Here is a 14782-nt window from a genome sequence, read left to right on the forward strand (position 1 = left end):
ACTTACTTGAGGAAATATCTCTGGCCCGTGTGAGTGAGCGCCATCTCCCAGCCGGGAGGGAGCGGCAGCTCATCCGTCACATCGTAGGATTGCTGGCGGAGGTGGGCATGCTGCTGAGCCTGGCTCGGGGTGGCTCCAGTCCCGGCACCCAACTGCAAGGAGGCGGGCGAAGAGTGCGAGCGGACGTGGTGGACCCCGACGGCTGCGTTGCTGAGGCGGGTCGGGTGGCTGCCCGAGTCGGTGCTGGATTGTCGGGAGTGAGATCCCGAGTCGGGCTCCTTGAAAAAGGATTCGGGCAGGATCTTCTTCCTCCACGAGCTGGGCTTGGGGTTCATGACTGAGTTGAAGAGAGCCTCGAGATCAGTGTCCAGATCCTGGGTGACATGGATCACTTGCTGTCCCGGTGGGGGAGGGACGCCAGCAGGGTTCATTTTCTCCACCTTGCAGCACAAAACTTGATTGCAAGAAGTCCTTTCAGACTTTGGGCCGGTGGGGGGAAGGGAGTCAAGACTCAAGGAGCGAATCAAAGCGGGCAGGCCAGGGTTTTCAGCCTTGCCGATTTCCAAACACCGTCCCACAAAATAATTATTTAGTAGTTAGAGTCAAAACATACACGACAGTCCTTCTCTGAGAGACGGAGCCGGCCAGCGGCAAATCAAGAACTCTTCAAACCCCAAAGCGAAACTTCTCCGAACGCCCTTTCCCTGCCCCTCCTCCTCCTCTCCAAAGGCCCCGGCGGCTCAAGCGGAAAATCCTCCGTCCCAAAACTTTATCTCGCAGGATCTTGAAGAGTACATGGGGCACGTCTAAGTCAGGCCCCCGACGGAAAGTTATGCAACTTTTTTTCTTTTCTCTCCCTCCCGCAGCAACTTCGGAGATTTGCTGCAATTCCCCCTAAGAAAAAAGCTCCTTTAAATAGAAGGGAAACGGTTCTCCAGTAGCGGCTGTCACGGGAGGGAGGACTTAGTCTCGCTACTCCGAATTCCAAAGCAGGCCTGAGACTCGAGTTCAGGATCCGGAGGGGTGAGCGTTCTGATTTAGAACGTTGGAGGCTTGCTGAGTGTTCTGATTTAGAACGCTGGGACTTCCAGAGGGTAGCGCAGCGTTCGGTTCCGGGCCTGACCGACGATTCCCTCTTTCCTTGGGTGGTTATGCATGGAGAGGCCAGGAGCAGAAGTTTCTCATCTCTCAGCTTTCTTAAAGGATGAACAAAAAGCGATGCTTTGGAAGAAATGGGGGGAAGTGTCCCCTCTCCCTTCTACATACCTATCCTCCAGATCTTGAAGCTCTGTGTACTTTCCGGCGGCGGAGGCTGTTCTCGGACTATCCCAAAGTTACCCAAAACTCTCAGTTAGGGCGGCGCAGAAAGTTTGGCATCTGCATTATTCATGAGCTCAATGTCTGGGACCAGCCCGATTACACGGTACACCCACTCCCAGTCCTCCACAGAGCCGGACCCTGCTGGATTTTTTCAGCTGGGTAAGAGGAGCCTCCTGGGGGTGGGTTTAGGGAGTTTTACGGGAATCTCGGACGGAAATCCAGTGGAGTTATGACTAATAAATAAGGCAAACCAAACGTGCCACCACTTCCTCCGGGACTTTCCCTAATAAGGAATCTTACAATCGGGGCACTGTCCTCACCGCTCGATGCGGTCGCCTTTATCAGACTGGCCAAAACTACCTTTTTAAATGCCTCCCTGAAGCCATGTCGCTTCTCCTACTTAACCGCTTTTTAGTTGGGCTTTTATATGCAAAAAGGAGTCCCATTGCTATTGAAATGTAGGCATTTCTCCCTCCTGGCCATCAGTCGCCTGGCAGGTTCCCACGGGTGCTTGGCGAGTGAAAGGAAGAGATTTGTGGACGGTTTCTGCAGCTCAGTACTTATGCTTCAGTTGAGAGTCTCTCCCTTTTTCCTCACCATTACAAAGATACTGCAGTGTGAGACAGTGTGGTGTAGCGGTTAGGTGTTGGACTAGGACCTGGGAGACCAGGGTTCAAATCCCCACACAGCCATGAAGCTCACTGGGTGACCATGGGCCAGTCACTGCCTCTCAGCCTCAGAGGAAGGCAATGTTAAACCACCTCTGAATACCGCTTACCATGAAAACCCTATTCATAGGGTCGTCATAAGTCGGGATAGACTTGGGTTTAAAATACTAAGGCTGCAGTCCTAACCCCACTTACTTAAAGAGTAAGCTCCATTGGAATCAGTACGACTTATAATGAGTAGCATTGCACTATAATACACTTTTAATTCACTAAAAAGGTGTTGCTGATTAACTGGGCAGCAGACATTTTTTAAAAATTTGAGTGCTTATAAATACAGCAATGACAAACATTATCATAACAGAAGAAAAATAACTATGTTGGCCCATAAAACAGATTGTTATATCCACATTAGGGCAATATCTTTATTAGACCAACCAAATATCACAAAGAAATGTGAAAGCACTGTATCAAGATGTGCCAGCCTGTTGATATGATTGCTCCTGAGTGCCCTCTGCAACACTATGGAACCAGAAGGCTTCCTGGTTTTCCAGGGTGCTCCAAGCTATTAAACACGTTGGGTGAAGGCTAGAGTGCAAGCGGCGTAAGACTCAATGAGGACCTGTTTACATGGGGCCGTGGATCCACGTTTTAAATGCTTCTTTTTGCAGCAGGATTTATTTGGACAGTTCATATACGTCCGTCCTCGCTGCGATTTTTTTTTTTTTTGGTGTTCACATGCGCTCTCTTTAACTGCATTCAGTTTTTTTCTTGCCGCGTCCCCCTATTTAAAATGTTAACTGAAGGGGCGGTGTTTCCCTGTCTCCTGCAGGTAAAGTCTGCGGACACTGGGGGGTGCTATTCTCCTCTTTTCTGCTCTTAGTTTAGTGTCATCCGGGCAAAAAACCCATTGCAGCATTGCAGGCTTCTCCCTCCACCCTCAGTCCGTGGCTGCTTGGGTGTCCTACTTTGAAAAAACCAAACAGCAAACAGGAAAAAAACCCAACCGCAAAAAAAAGAGGGGGCCTTTAGCTGCACCCCTCCCTGCTGGTCACCTGGGCATGCTTGGGGGTCCCTCTGTGACTTTTGGGGGGTTGGGGTTTGCAGCACCATGGAAGAAGAAACATGCTGTCAGGGAAAAAGCTCATCAAGTAGAAAAAGGGAATTAAAAAAAACCCAAACGCAAACAAAAAGAGGGGGCCTTTAGCTGCACCCCTCCCTGATGGTCATCTGGTAATGCTTGGGGGACCCTCTGCGACTTATGGGGGTTGGGAGTTTCAGTGCCATGGAAGAAGAAACATGCTGTCAGGGAAAAAGCACCTCAAGTAGAAAAAGTGGATAAAAATAAACCAACCGGAAACAAAAAGAGGGGGCTTTTAGCTGCACCCCTCCCTGCTGGGCATGCTTGGGGGACCCTCTGTGACTTATGGGGGTTTGGGGTTTGCAGCACCATGGAAGAAGAAACATGCTGTCCGGGAAAAAGCTCATCAAGTAGAAAAAGGGGATAAAAAAAACCAACCGCAAACAAAAAGAGGGGGCCTCTAACTGCACCCCTCCCTGCTGGTCTCCTGGGCATGCTTGGGGGACCCTCTGTGACTTATGGGGGTTGGGGTTTCATCGCCATGGAAGAAGAAACATGCTGTCAGGGAAAAAGCTCATCAAGTAGAAAAAGGGGATTTCAACAAAAACACAACCGCAAACAAAAAGAGGGGGTCTTTAGCTGCACCCCTCCCTGCTGGTCGCCTGGGCATGCTTGGGGGACCCTCTGCAACTTATGGGGGGTTGGGGGTTTCAGTGCCATGGAAGAAGAAACATGGGGGTTGGGTAGGATGATTCCTGTGGGCCCCCTTTCCAACCTCTGTTTTGGAGACTTGTACCTGGGGACAAAGAAACTCTCTCTGCTGGCCAGATGAATTTCTTTTGTTAACCAAATAGAGTGGCCAGGTAGTTAATGGGCCTATTTAGTTGCCCAGCAACTGGTGAAATGGGCCCAGAAGATCCTTTTATTATTGAAACACTTAAGGAGAGCCTTCCCCCCCTTCCTGGTGGCTAGGAGAAGTTTGTTTGAGAGTGTGTCTAGAGAAAGGCTGGGGACAGGAGGCAGGCAGAGAGACTGGCCCTCCGCACCATGGCTTTTTGGGTGCCGTGTGTAAATAAACCATATTTCATAAAGACACCGCAGTCTCCGCTAACCGTCTTCCGAAAGGAAACCAAACCCTGGATGAGCGCAGGGACCCTGGAAATCTCACAGCTCGGAGATTGGGGAGGAGCTGCCTGTGTTCCCCGCCCTGGACCCTGTTGAAAAGGTAAATGGACAAAATGGTGCCCGGCACCATAATTTAAATCAGCACTTGCGAAGAAAAATGATCCTATCCCTTTATTAGCTCTTCGTACTGCCTTCCTCTGACTATAAGAGGCAGTCCTCCAAAGCATTTTTAACTGCACAAACAGAATTTGATGGTATGTTATTGAATCCCACTTGAAAATTGCAACTGCAAGGAAGCACCCACAGAGATGGCTTTTTTCTATGCAGGGTGATGGTGTTGGTGGTCATATACCCCTAGAATAGTGGACTTGGAAGTGGCCTATAAGACCATCAAGTCAAACCCAAGGTGGTGGTGGTCATCTTTTTTCTCTAGGCTGCTTTATAGAGCTGCAGGCTCCATGGAGATTGCGTATCTATTTATGTGGAAGTGGAACATGCCACCAATGCTTGTCATGGGCCTCCCTCAAACATCTACCCAAATAATCATTGATGTCTCCATATATGGGGTTTGTGTGCCTTGGATTTGTTTGTCGCCCTCCGCCTAGAGTGGGACAACTTTATTGGCACTGTCACCAGTGACCATTTGCTTTCCCTCTGACACCACGCCGTTCCAGTGGGTCTTTCTATGAACTCTGTTACTGTGGAATATTGCCGGTTTAATTTTGTCCTCCTGCCTCTCCATCCCCTTTCCTTTTGTGCTGTATCTTCCAGACTGCAAGCTGGAGGGAAGGCATGTACTTATCACTGACATATGCAAGCTTGTCTGAGAACGCCCCCCTTTATTTGGCAGAAGATTAAAAAAGGAATCTGCATGGCCATTGACAGGAAGATGGCAAGACAGGTGCAGGCTCCTCCAGTGGCGTCCCTAGGGTTGGTGTCACCCAGTGCGGTAACTCATGGTGTCACCCCCCATGGACCTCCTCCCATACCAGACCATACAGAATCCTTAGTAACGTTTTTTGTACTAATGTTACTTGTAAATCGTAATTCCCATATATCACTGAATGTAATGGCAATAGTAGTAACATAAACAGCTAGCAAAATTAAAATTACACCTTTAAATTACAATATCATACACTCAGCCTAAATGTATTTACATTTATACATAGTTTCATGTGGTTAAAGTGAAAATTCAGTAAGAAAACAATAGAATTCGAAGTAAAAACGTTGAAGAACTACATCAAAATTATGAAGATAGAAGAAAAACCCCACCGCAGCCCAGCTTCTCTATATCGCCAAGTGCGGGGCCCTCCAAAGCTCCATAGGATGGAGAAGTTGGTAGAAATCTATTAAGCATAGCCAGGAGAGAGAACTGAAGGAGGAAGTTTCCTACTTCTTCTCTTACCTCTATGTGCTTTTCAAGGCTCAGGTTGATTATTTGACCCTTGGAAAAGTGACGCATGAGTGTATGTGTGCATGCACTTTTTCTCTTTCTGTCACTTGTGTGTGTGTGTGTGTGTGTCATTCAGGGGAGGGGGAGAGAAGAAATTAGAGGGGAGGCAGGGAAAGAATGCCCACGACACTTGCTCAAACATTCAAATGTGCCCACTGGTCTAAAAAACTTGTTGATCCCTGCATTGGAATAAAGTTAGAGAAATGTCATCTTTGAAAGAGTGTCTTGGTGACGACTAAGTATGCTAACAGTCAACTATTGTCTGCCTCTTGCCTACAGAGCACCTGCCCCATTGGTTGAGCAGTTGTGACATCATGGAATGTTCTCAAAGGATTCTAAATGGTCAGGGAAAAGGAGTCAGCAACAGAATCTTGACAATCCAGGGACCTGTTACTGCAACATAACGGACAGAGCGGGAAAGATGGGTGAGAGGTATCAAGTGGTGAGATGGTATGTGAGAATCCCCTCTAACGGAAATGAGAATACAAAACCCCTGATAGCTATAGATTGTTTTATGCCAGGGTAGCTAAGCTGTGGTTCTCTAGATGTGGATGGACTCCAAATCCCATCAGCCCCAACTTGCATGGCTAGGTATGATGGTAGCTGTAATCTGACAGCCACCCCTATGTGCAGGGGTGTAGTCGTCCAGGGTCCTGATGGGTCTTAGACCCCTTACTGAGCAGGGTCCCAGAAGGGTCTCTTTGTTTCCAGGATCCTGTGAGGCAATCTGCATAAAAGGGGAGTGTGTTAGCCATTGAGAAGACGCTTCTGCATGCTTCCTTGTCCTTTCCTGCGGATTGGAGCCAATCAAGAGTGAAAGAAGGTGAGTCAGCCACTGAGAAGACTCTTCTCAATATCTAACACACTCCTCTTTCATGCAGATTGGCCCCTAGGGATGTCTGTTGTTGTGGGAGAAGGCATTAACAAGGATCTCATTCTGAACCCAGCAGCGAAAAGCAGGGGAGGGGAGTGGCTGTGACTATCATGAAAGGACCCTACACTTCTGAATTTGCCACTACGCTGTTGCCTATGTGCCTTTCTCAATAGTGCCTTCTCACTGTGCAACACTAGAAAAAGACAGCTACACTTCCTAGATCCAACCTGTCTTTAATATTTAGAATTTTATGAAAGGCCCTCCAGCCAACTTTTTTCCTTGAACTCATTTATGCTCCTGCTTAGCTTCAGAAAAGCGACTGTAACAAGCATCCTGAGACCAGTTGTGCCTGTCCCAATTTCTCCACTGGCTATTTTATAAAGCCCATGTGTGCCACTGAAACACACATGGGCCCGCAGGAAACCCAGAGGTACCTTTTTAGCTTTTTTTTTTTAATGCACAAATAACATTTCAATGAGAAAAAGAGAGGTGATTTCATCATCCTTATAATCATTTTTTTAAAAGAACATGTTAGCAAAAAAAGCACTTTTGCTTTTAAGGGTCTGCCCTGCTTCTGAGAGGTCAAAGACAGGAAGCACAGCCGATTAAAGCGAAAAGTGTGTGGCGCGTGTGTTTGGCATCGGGAGCACATGTGACTTGCACCCACACCGGAGCCGGCTTGGTGCAAGCAGCTGCTGCCCTTGCAAAGGGAAGCGAGCAAAGTGACGATGCTCTGCCCCGTTTCTAAAGATTAGAGAAATGAAAGGGAAATTTAAACCAAGAGTAGGGATGTTGAATAATCCACAGGGGAACACACTGACTGACCGAGATAAAATAAAAGGAAGATGGAAGGAATACACTGAAGAACTCTATAAAAGAGATGCCAGGATGACAGATTCATTCATGATTTGAAACGAATGTTGATGAAAGTTAAAGAGGAAAGCACAAAAGCAGGACTACAGCTGAACGTCAAAAAGACTAAAGTAATGACAACAGAAGATTTATGTAACTTTACAGTTGACAATGAGGACACTGAACTTGTCAAGGATTATCAATACCTTGGCACAGTCATTAACAAAAATGGAGACAATAGTTAAGAAGTCAGAAGAAGGCTGGGACTGAGGAGGGCAGCTGTGAGAGAACTAGAAAAGGTCCTCAAATGCAAAGATGTATCACTGAACACTAAAGTCAGAATCATTCAGACCATGGTATTTCCAATCTCTATGTATGGATATGAAAGTTAGACATTGAAAAAGGCAGATAAGAGAAAAATCACCTCCTTTGAAATGTGGTGTTGGAGGAGAGCTTTCCGCATACCATGGACTGCAAAAAAGACAAATAATTGGGTGTTAGAACAAATTAAACCAGAACTGTCACTAGAAGCTAAAATGATGAAACTGAGGTTATCATACTTTGGACACATAATGAGAAGACATGATTCACTAGAGAAGACAATAATGCTGGGAAAAACAGAAAGGAGTAGAAAAAGAGGAAGGCCAAACAAGAGATGGATTGATTCCGCAGGCCTGAACTTACAAGATCTGAACAGTGTGGTTCATGACAGATGCTCTTGGAGGTTGCTGATTCATAGGGTCGCCATATGTCGTAGTCAACGTGGAGGTATATAACAACAACAACAAAGGGGTGGGGTGAAGAAGGGCACTTTGTCAATCCAGGAAGCTGCAACAGAGACCATATGGAGAAAAATATCATTTCATAACCCACTAAGACTGCAGCTTTACTGAAGTCCAGCTGGGATTAGAATGTCATTCCAGTTAATCCAAGGGTACCCTGAATGTCACCACCCCTCTCTCTCTTCTTTCTGTCTCTCCCTTTCCAACAGTTGTCTTCTCAAAGCTGTTCCAGTAACACTTTACTTCCATGGCCCTTTACATTTTCTTTGGGTGGAACATTATTTCTACCCCTCCCTCCACACTGTAACTGCAGATACATTTTACATTTTTATGCATGTCAAATTTATATTATATTTTTATGTATGTCAACGTTTCATTCAACCCCCCAAATATTTTGTGGGCCAACTCCTTATGTGTCGAGCCTCCGCTCTCTCTCGAAAAGCGGGGAGGGGGAAGGCATGAGTTGCAGGCGCCTCCACAACCAGAAGGCGCGGAAGGTCCAGCTGTTGTTGTGTCTTTCCCAGTCTTGGAGGAAGGGAGTGTGTTAGATGCTCCGCCAATTCCCACGGGTGAACCCTCCCCCTTTCAGGATAGTGCTCAGCCTCCAAACGCCCTCTCGGAGCCGTTAGGGGAGGATTCCGAAAGAGTAGTAACTCCTCCTTTGCCAAGCTGTGAAAGAGCCGTAACTCCCCCTTTGTCCACCCGTAACTTAGAGTTGTCTGATGCTTCCCAGCCTTCTACTTCCCTGTCTTTTGATAAGGACCCTGTTTTGTCAGACGAGCCCCTGGAAGTTCGCCCCTCCTCACCTCGCTCTCGATGGCAGGAAAAGCGAACAGGTCAGAGGGCGGGAGTACGGAGGAGTGAGAGATTGCGCTCCAAGACTTCCCCTATATAAGTCTGCTGAGTTTGGAGGGGGTGTTGCATCAACTCTCTTTTATGTTGCAGAGCAAGTGTAGTTAGGGAATTTCTAGTGAGTTATTGTAGGAATTCTATGAAGCGCACTGCTTTTAATGTATCCATTACTCTAATAAAACAAGATTTACTTGCACCAACGTCTCAGCCTCTTGGATCCGACTCTGAACGGGACATTATGCTGGTGTGTGCATGCATGTGCACATGTGCCAGTCAAACCTTACCTACCAGCTGTCTTGCTTTCTCAACCTCCCCCCCCCCATCTTGCGTGTTTAGTGCCATCTATTCAAATGAATTCTACTAATGGAGTTGCTGGTCGCGTACTGTGCATTTCAATTAAAAGGGATGCATAATACTTTATAAAGCAACTTGCAGTTCGGCAGGGGGGGAGACTACCTTCTGTGGGGAAAAATTGAGGAGAGGGGAAGAGAAGTCAAAATGTGTTGTTTTTTAACTGCAGCAAAAGGGGGGAAGAGACCTATTGCCTTTAAAAAATTATAATGCAAAAGTATGCAAGCAGGTTTAGGAAAGATGCAATTAAAGAAAAAAATAACAGGGGCTTATTTTCAATGCTTAGGTACCCTAACAACGTCAGCAATGGGAAATGAAGGATTAGAGGGAAGAGGAAAAGAGCTATGGACTTTCTCATATTCCTAAGGAATATGAGAAGTCTTTTTAAATAGACAAGACTTAATGCATGAGCCAGAGCAAAATATTTAAGAATGCCTTTTTTCAGAACAACACAACAGTTCTGCTCTGCAACACTCACACACAATTGTAGTTCCAACAGGCCCCATATTTGGGGTGGGATTAGCCTTCTTACCTGGCTGCAGTCCTGCACGCATTTACCTGGGAGTAAGTCCCACTGAACTCAATGGGGCTTACTTCTGAGTAGATGTCCACTGAGATGCACTGTCAGTTGTACTTCAAAGAAAACAAGTAAGTTTGGAAATCCACTTGACAACATTTCCTTCCTTCCTAAACCTAGGCACTCTACCCATTAGTCATTTCTCCCGGGTTTAAAGAAAGCAAGCCCTGGTGAAAGCCCCACCACCACCCTTCAATGACCTTGAGGCGATGCGGGGTGGAGCTCTTACCCACCACTGGTCAGATTTTGCCCACGGAGGGGAAAAAAAGGAGGCACCCTCACTCAGGGAATTGCCTAAGCCGCCCTCCCCCTCATGTGGGTCCTCAGGTGGGGGGAGGTGAATGGAAGCCCCACCCGGACTACCGCAGCTGAGCAACGGGGAATGGCATGCTCCATAGACCCTCTTCGTCAAAAGGCGCTCCTCGGTGGTGGCGGCTTCTGCAAGGGGGCCTGCGGGGCCTCTTCCTCCGTCCCGGCAAGCAAGGCAAAGCAAAAAGGAGGAGACGCCTTGGAAAGAGATACCGCAACCCCCACGTGCAGGGGCGGCTCTTCTTGCCTGCCCCGCTTCTTCCTGGTGCCTAGGGGCGGGGTGGCTCTGGGTGTCACCCCCCTCCATGGTGCCACTCGGGTGCGACCTGCACCCCCCACACCCCGCTGGTGATGCCCCTGGGCTCCACCTTCCCTTGTCCATGTTTGCAAGCTTGGAGAATGCCATTTAACAAGGCACAACTTCAAGGCAGAGGAGTTGAAGCAGTGGGAACCTTACTGGGACTGGGATCTTGGCAGATGCCTAGTGGTTTGATAGCTGATGTCAGCCCCCTGACTTGTACCCTTCTTTCAATTTCCCCCGTCAGTGGTGTATTAGAGCAGTAATGTGTGGAAGCATAGCTACAATGTTTTTAATAGACATTCAGGTGTTCTGTTTTTTCTATTAGCTATATGTTAGAACAGTTGCACACTTGTCCTTCAATCTGTTCATAAACAATTCAAAATGAGCATGACTATCATGAAAAATGGCAGGGTGTGTTCAAGATGGTACATTGACATGGTTCAATTTTGTATCCACTCTTCCTTCCTCGAGGGACATTTGTGATTCACACGTAGGTGTGAGTTGCCCCTATTTTATCTTCATAACATCCCTTGTTGTCTCATAACACCTATTCTTTTCTTGCTATGTCCCCAAAAGTTTTGCAATCGGATGTGACTGCACCTGAACATGTGGCTGCTGAAGATCCAAGGGGAACTTTCGGCAAGTTGTCTTTTGGGGGTGGGGGTGATATGAACTGGGCATGATAGTTACTTGTGCAATGCAAGACAATTTATGCATGCTCAGATTTATGCCATGGATCAAGACATGCCATCATTTCGCATAACTCCTCTAACATATAATCTTGCACGCTCAACAGACCCAGCAGGGCACAACCCCACAGCTACCCTGTCAGCAGCAGCTCATCTGGCAGAACTGAGACGAAAGAAGCCAAAAGGAGCACGTTCAGAGACACTCTTAATGTCAATATTGGAAAAGGTAACAGCTCTTGTAGGAAAGAGCGAGAGGCAGCAGCTGAGAAAGAGGCATTCCTGTCACTAATGACAGTAATGAACTGTTTCGTGAGAGCCTAGCCACAACGAGTGCACGTGCAGAAAAAAACATGAGAGAACCATGAACCAATGACTGGCATAGTCCCTGCTGTTAATTGCATTGTGTCCAACCTTGAATCATTAACTCCCTCTTTTCTGGAGCAAAACAGTAGCGCTGCAAGCATTGCCAGTGTAAATGGAAGGGTGGGGAAGAAAAGAAAAAACAGCAGAAGTGTGCCTCTACAGCAGCTTTCACAACCGTCATCCAGCTATAATACAAAACTAAGTAGGAAAACAAACAGACCTTAATTTGCCATAGGACAGGGAAAAAAGGCAGACTCCCAAATGGAAGTTATGATTTGTACACTTATTCACAGGCCTTCATCACTGGCACCAGTGACTCTGATGATGACACAGTAATACACAAGAGTTTTTCGGTAGTTTTACAAATTTGGGAACCACCAAGTCCCATAGCTGAATTAAATCCACTGCAAAGTTCAGAATTACGTGATTCTGAGTTAAGCACCCCCTTAATGCTGCCACTTACTGACACTCCACACTTTTCAAGCAGTGCAAGATGTGTTCAAAAGTCACAACAGTAGAGCCCCTAGGGTTTGTTTTCTCCATGGTAAACTGCAGGAGAAATCAAGTTGCGTTGCTTGCTATGTTGCTATATGGGAATAGTTGCACGGAAACCAAATGTATGCCATGGAGGGATGCCGGCATGTGCTGAAGAAATGTTGTGTTGTTTACTGTTAATTTAATTTGGAACTGAACCGTGGTGAAAGTATAAAAGTAGCCTTCCTTTTCCAAATGATTATGCATGAGTTCTTAACCATCACTTAATAGTAGGATCATAGTTTCAGAATTTTAACTTAACAAATAAAAAGTTGTTTTTTCCAAGTGGTTTTTTTTATTATTAGTCCTAATCACACATGAGTTCCTGTTCTTATTGCAGTATAAAGAAGCAGCATACACAAAGAAATACAGGGATGCTCATTTAAAAAAAAATTTTGAAAATTAAAATAAGTTTACTTTCAAAAAATACAATTGTCCACTAAAAGAATGAGGAAAAAGTTTGTAAAAACACTATTCCTCTCACTGACTGAAAAGTCCAAGAAGAGTGAATGACTGTGAAACCACTCTGGTCATTAAATTTCTGTGTGGTTAACAGTGTGTCTATGAACAACTTCCCTGGGCTTTGATCGTCTACAGCCATCTCCTGAAAAAAAGGAGGGGTTCTTTCTCACGAGTGCCTTTCACCTCCTATGCCCCTTCGTCCTTCCGCGGCTAGCGCAGGGGTGAATGTGTGCTGAGAGTTGTTAGGAGACCTCTTCTCCTTACAGAGCTACAATTTGCGGTAGTGGTTTAACCATCATTTCCCCTTCCCTGAGAACTGTGGGAACTGTAGCTCTGTGAGGAGAAAAAAGACTTCTCACAACACAAAACACCCTTCACAAAGTACACTTCCCAGGATTCTTTGGGGGAAGCCATGACTGTTTAAAGTGGAATAATAGTGGAATAAATGTCTGTGAATGTAGCCCTGATCTCAAGCTTGCATTCTCTCCTGTGCTTTTTTCGTAGAGCTTGCCAGCTGGAGCCAACTGCTAAAAAGTGGCTTACATAGAATTAAATAACAAGGTGCCTCTAAGTTTGTCTACATTCCTCATTTGAGACCTTTGTATGCCACCTTGGAGGGAGATGCAGAGGGTGGCAACATGGGAACAGGTCCTTTCATTGGTGGCTCCCTGATTGTGGAATGCTCTCCGCCAAGAGATGTTTACCCAGGCATTTGCACTTAATTGGGGATACCCAAGCCTGTATTGGTGTTCATATTTTCATAGGGTGGAATGGAATGGGATTTGTCCTTTTTGTTATTGCAAGATGAGGACTTTTAGTAAAGTAATGTTCTTTTATCTTTTTGGTGTATTTTAAATCTTGTGTGTTTTTATAATTGTAAGTCACTTTGAGACATTCATGTAGTAAGCAAAGAATAAATAACTACACACACAGAGGGTTATAAAACCCCAATTTCTGCATCTTTCCCACTTTCATATAAAAACAAGAACAGAGGCACAGAGAGGTTTGAAGCCCCCTCTGTGCCAAGGAAAATGTGTTATTTGCTGAAGGTTGGTGAAACCCACTAAGAGTCCTGGGTATTCCTGAAAGATTTCTGATTTTAACTTCTGTAAAAAGTAGGGGAGATGAGTGCAGGGAGAAGAGGAGAGCGTCTCTCTTCTCCCCTTGTCCTGCGGCTTCACTTTAGCTTGTTGCTTGAATGAATGGTTCCTTTTGAAGCATGCCATGTCTTAACTCATAAATGTAACCCAGAGCAGCAAAGGTACCCAGGCTTGGTGAGGCAAAACTGTTTACCTCGCCTCTTAATGTATAAGGAGGGGGGGAGTTTTCCTATAGAAACTCCCTGAAACATGGAGAATGGAAACTGGGGGTCTGGGGGGCAACTTTTCCTTGACAGAGGTTTGGTGCTTTGAATAGCTGCACGTCAGGCAGAAATTCAGTAGGTGCTGCTTTCTCTGGCATGGAGATGCAGTAATAGGAGAAGGTGCATTTTATTAAATTTCCAGGTGCAGCTGTTAAAAAAAAGGTAGCCGACATGGTGCCCTCCAAATCTCCTGGACTCCAACCCCCATCAGCCACAGCCAGCATGGCCAATGGTCAAGAATAATGGAGCCCACGGCATCTGGAGCTCACCATAATGGCCACCCTGTGTTAAAGGCACAGACTATCAATCAGAGGAAAAGAGAGCAACAGCAATCCAGGACTTGATGAGCACACCAACCTGGCTTGCATTACAGAGACCTGGTTGGATGAAGCTGGGGGGGTTAATCTCTCACAGCTCTGCCCACCAGGTTTCTCTGTGCACCAGCAGGCGAGACCTGGGGGACGGGGAGGTGGAGTTGCAGTAGTCTATCGTGATGCTATCCCCCTGACCAGGTGCCCTGTTCCATAGTCTTCAGTGTTCAAGTGTGTGTATCTGAAGTTGGGTAGCTGGGACAGAATAGGGATACTGTTGGTGTACTGCCCACCCCGCTGCTCAACAGTCTCCCTTCCTGAGCTAGCCGGGGTGGTCTCGGGGTTGGTGCTGGAGTCCCCTCAGCTTGTGGTGCTAGGGGACTTCGACATCCATGCCGAGACCACCCTGTCGGGGGTGGCTCAGGATTTCATGGCCTCCATGACAACCATGGGTCTGTCCCAAGTATTATCTGGCCCTAACCATGCTGCTGGCCACACTCTGGACCTTGTTTTCTGTG

General features: G+C 46.6%; 1 protein-coding gene across 1 annotated transcript in view; it reads right to left on the bottom strand.

Annotated features, from left to right (window-relative positions):
* Positions 1–1477, bottom strand: part of WWTR1 (WW domain containing transcription regulator 1) — a 117119-nt gene extending 115642 nt beyond the window's left edge. Inside the window, exon 1 of the mRNA XM_061637011.1 lies at positions 7–1477. Coding sequence (XP_061492995.1) covers positions 7–431 — 425 coding nt within the window. The 5' untranslated portion in view covers positions 432–1477. The remainder of the gene's footprint in view (positions 1–6) is intronic.
* Between the last annotated feature and the right edge of the window lie 13305 nt (positions 1478–14782).

The sequence above is a fragment of the Rhineura floridana genome, chromosome 7, assembly GCF_030035675.1.
Source record: "Rhineura floridana isolate rRhiFlo1 chromosome 7, rRhiFlo1.hap2, whole genome shotgun sequence".
Lineage (NCBI taxonomy): Eukaryota > Metazoa > Chordata > Lepidosauria > Squamata > Rhineuridae > Rhineura > Rhineura floridana.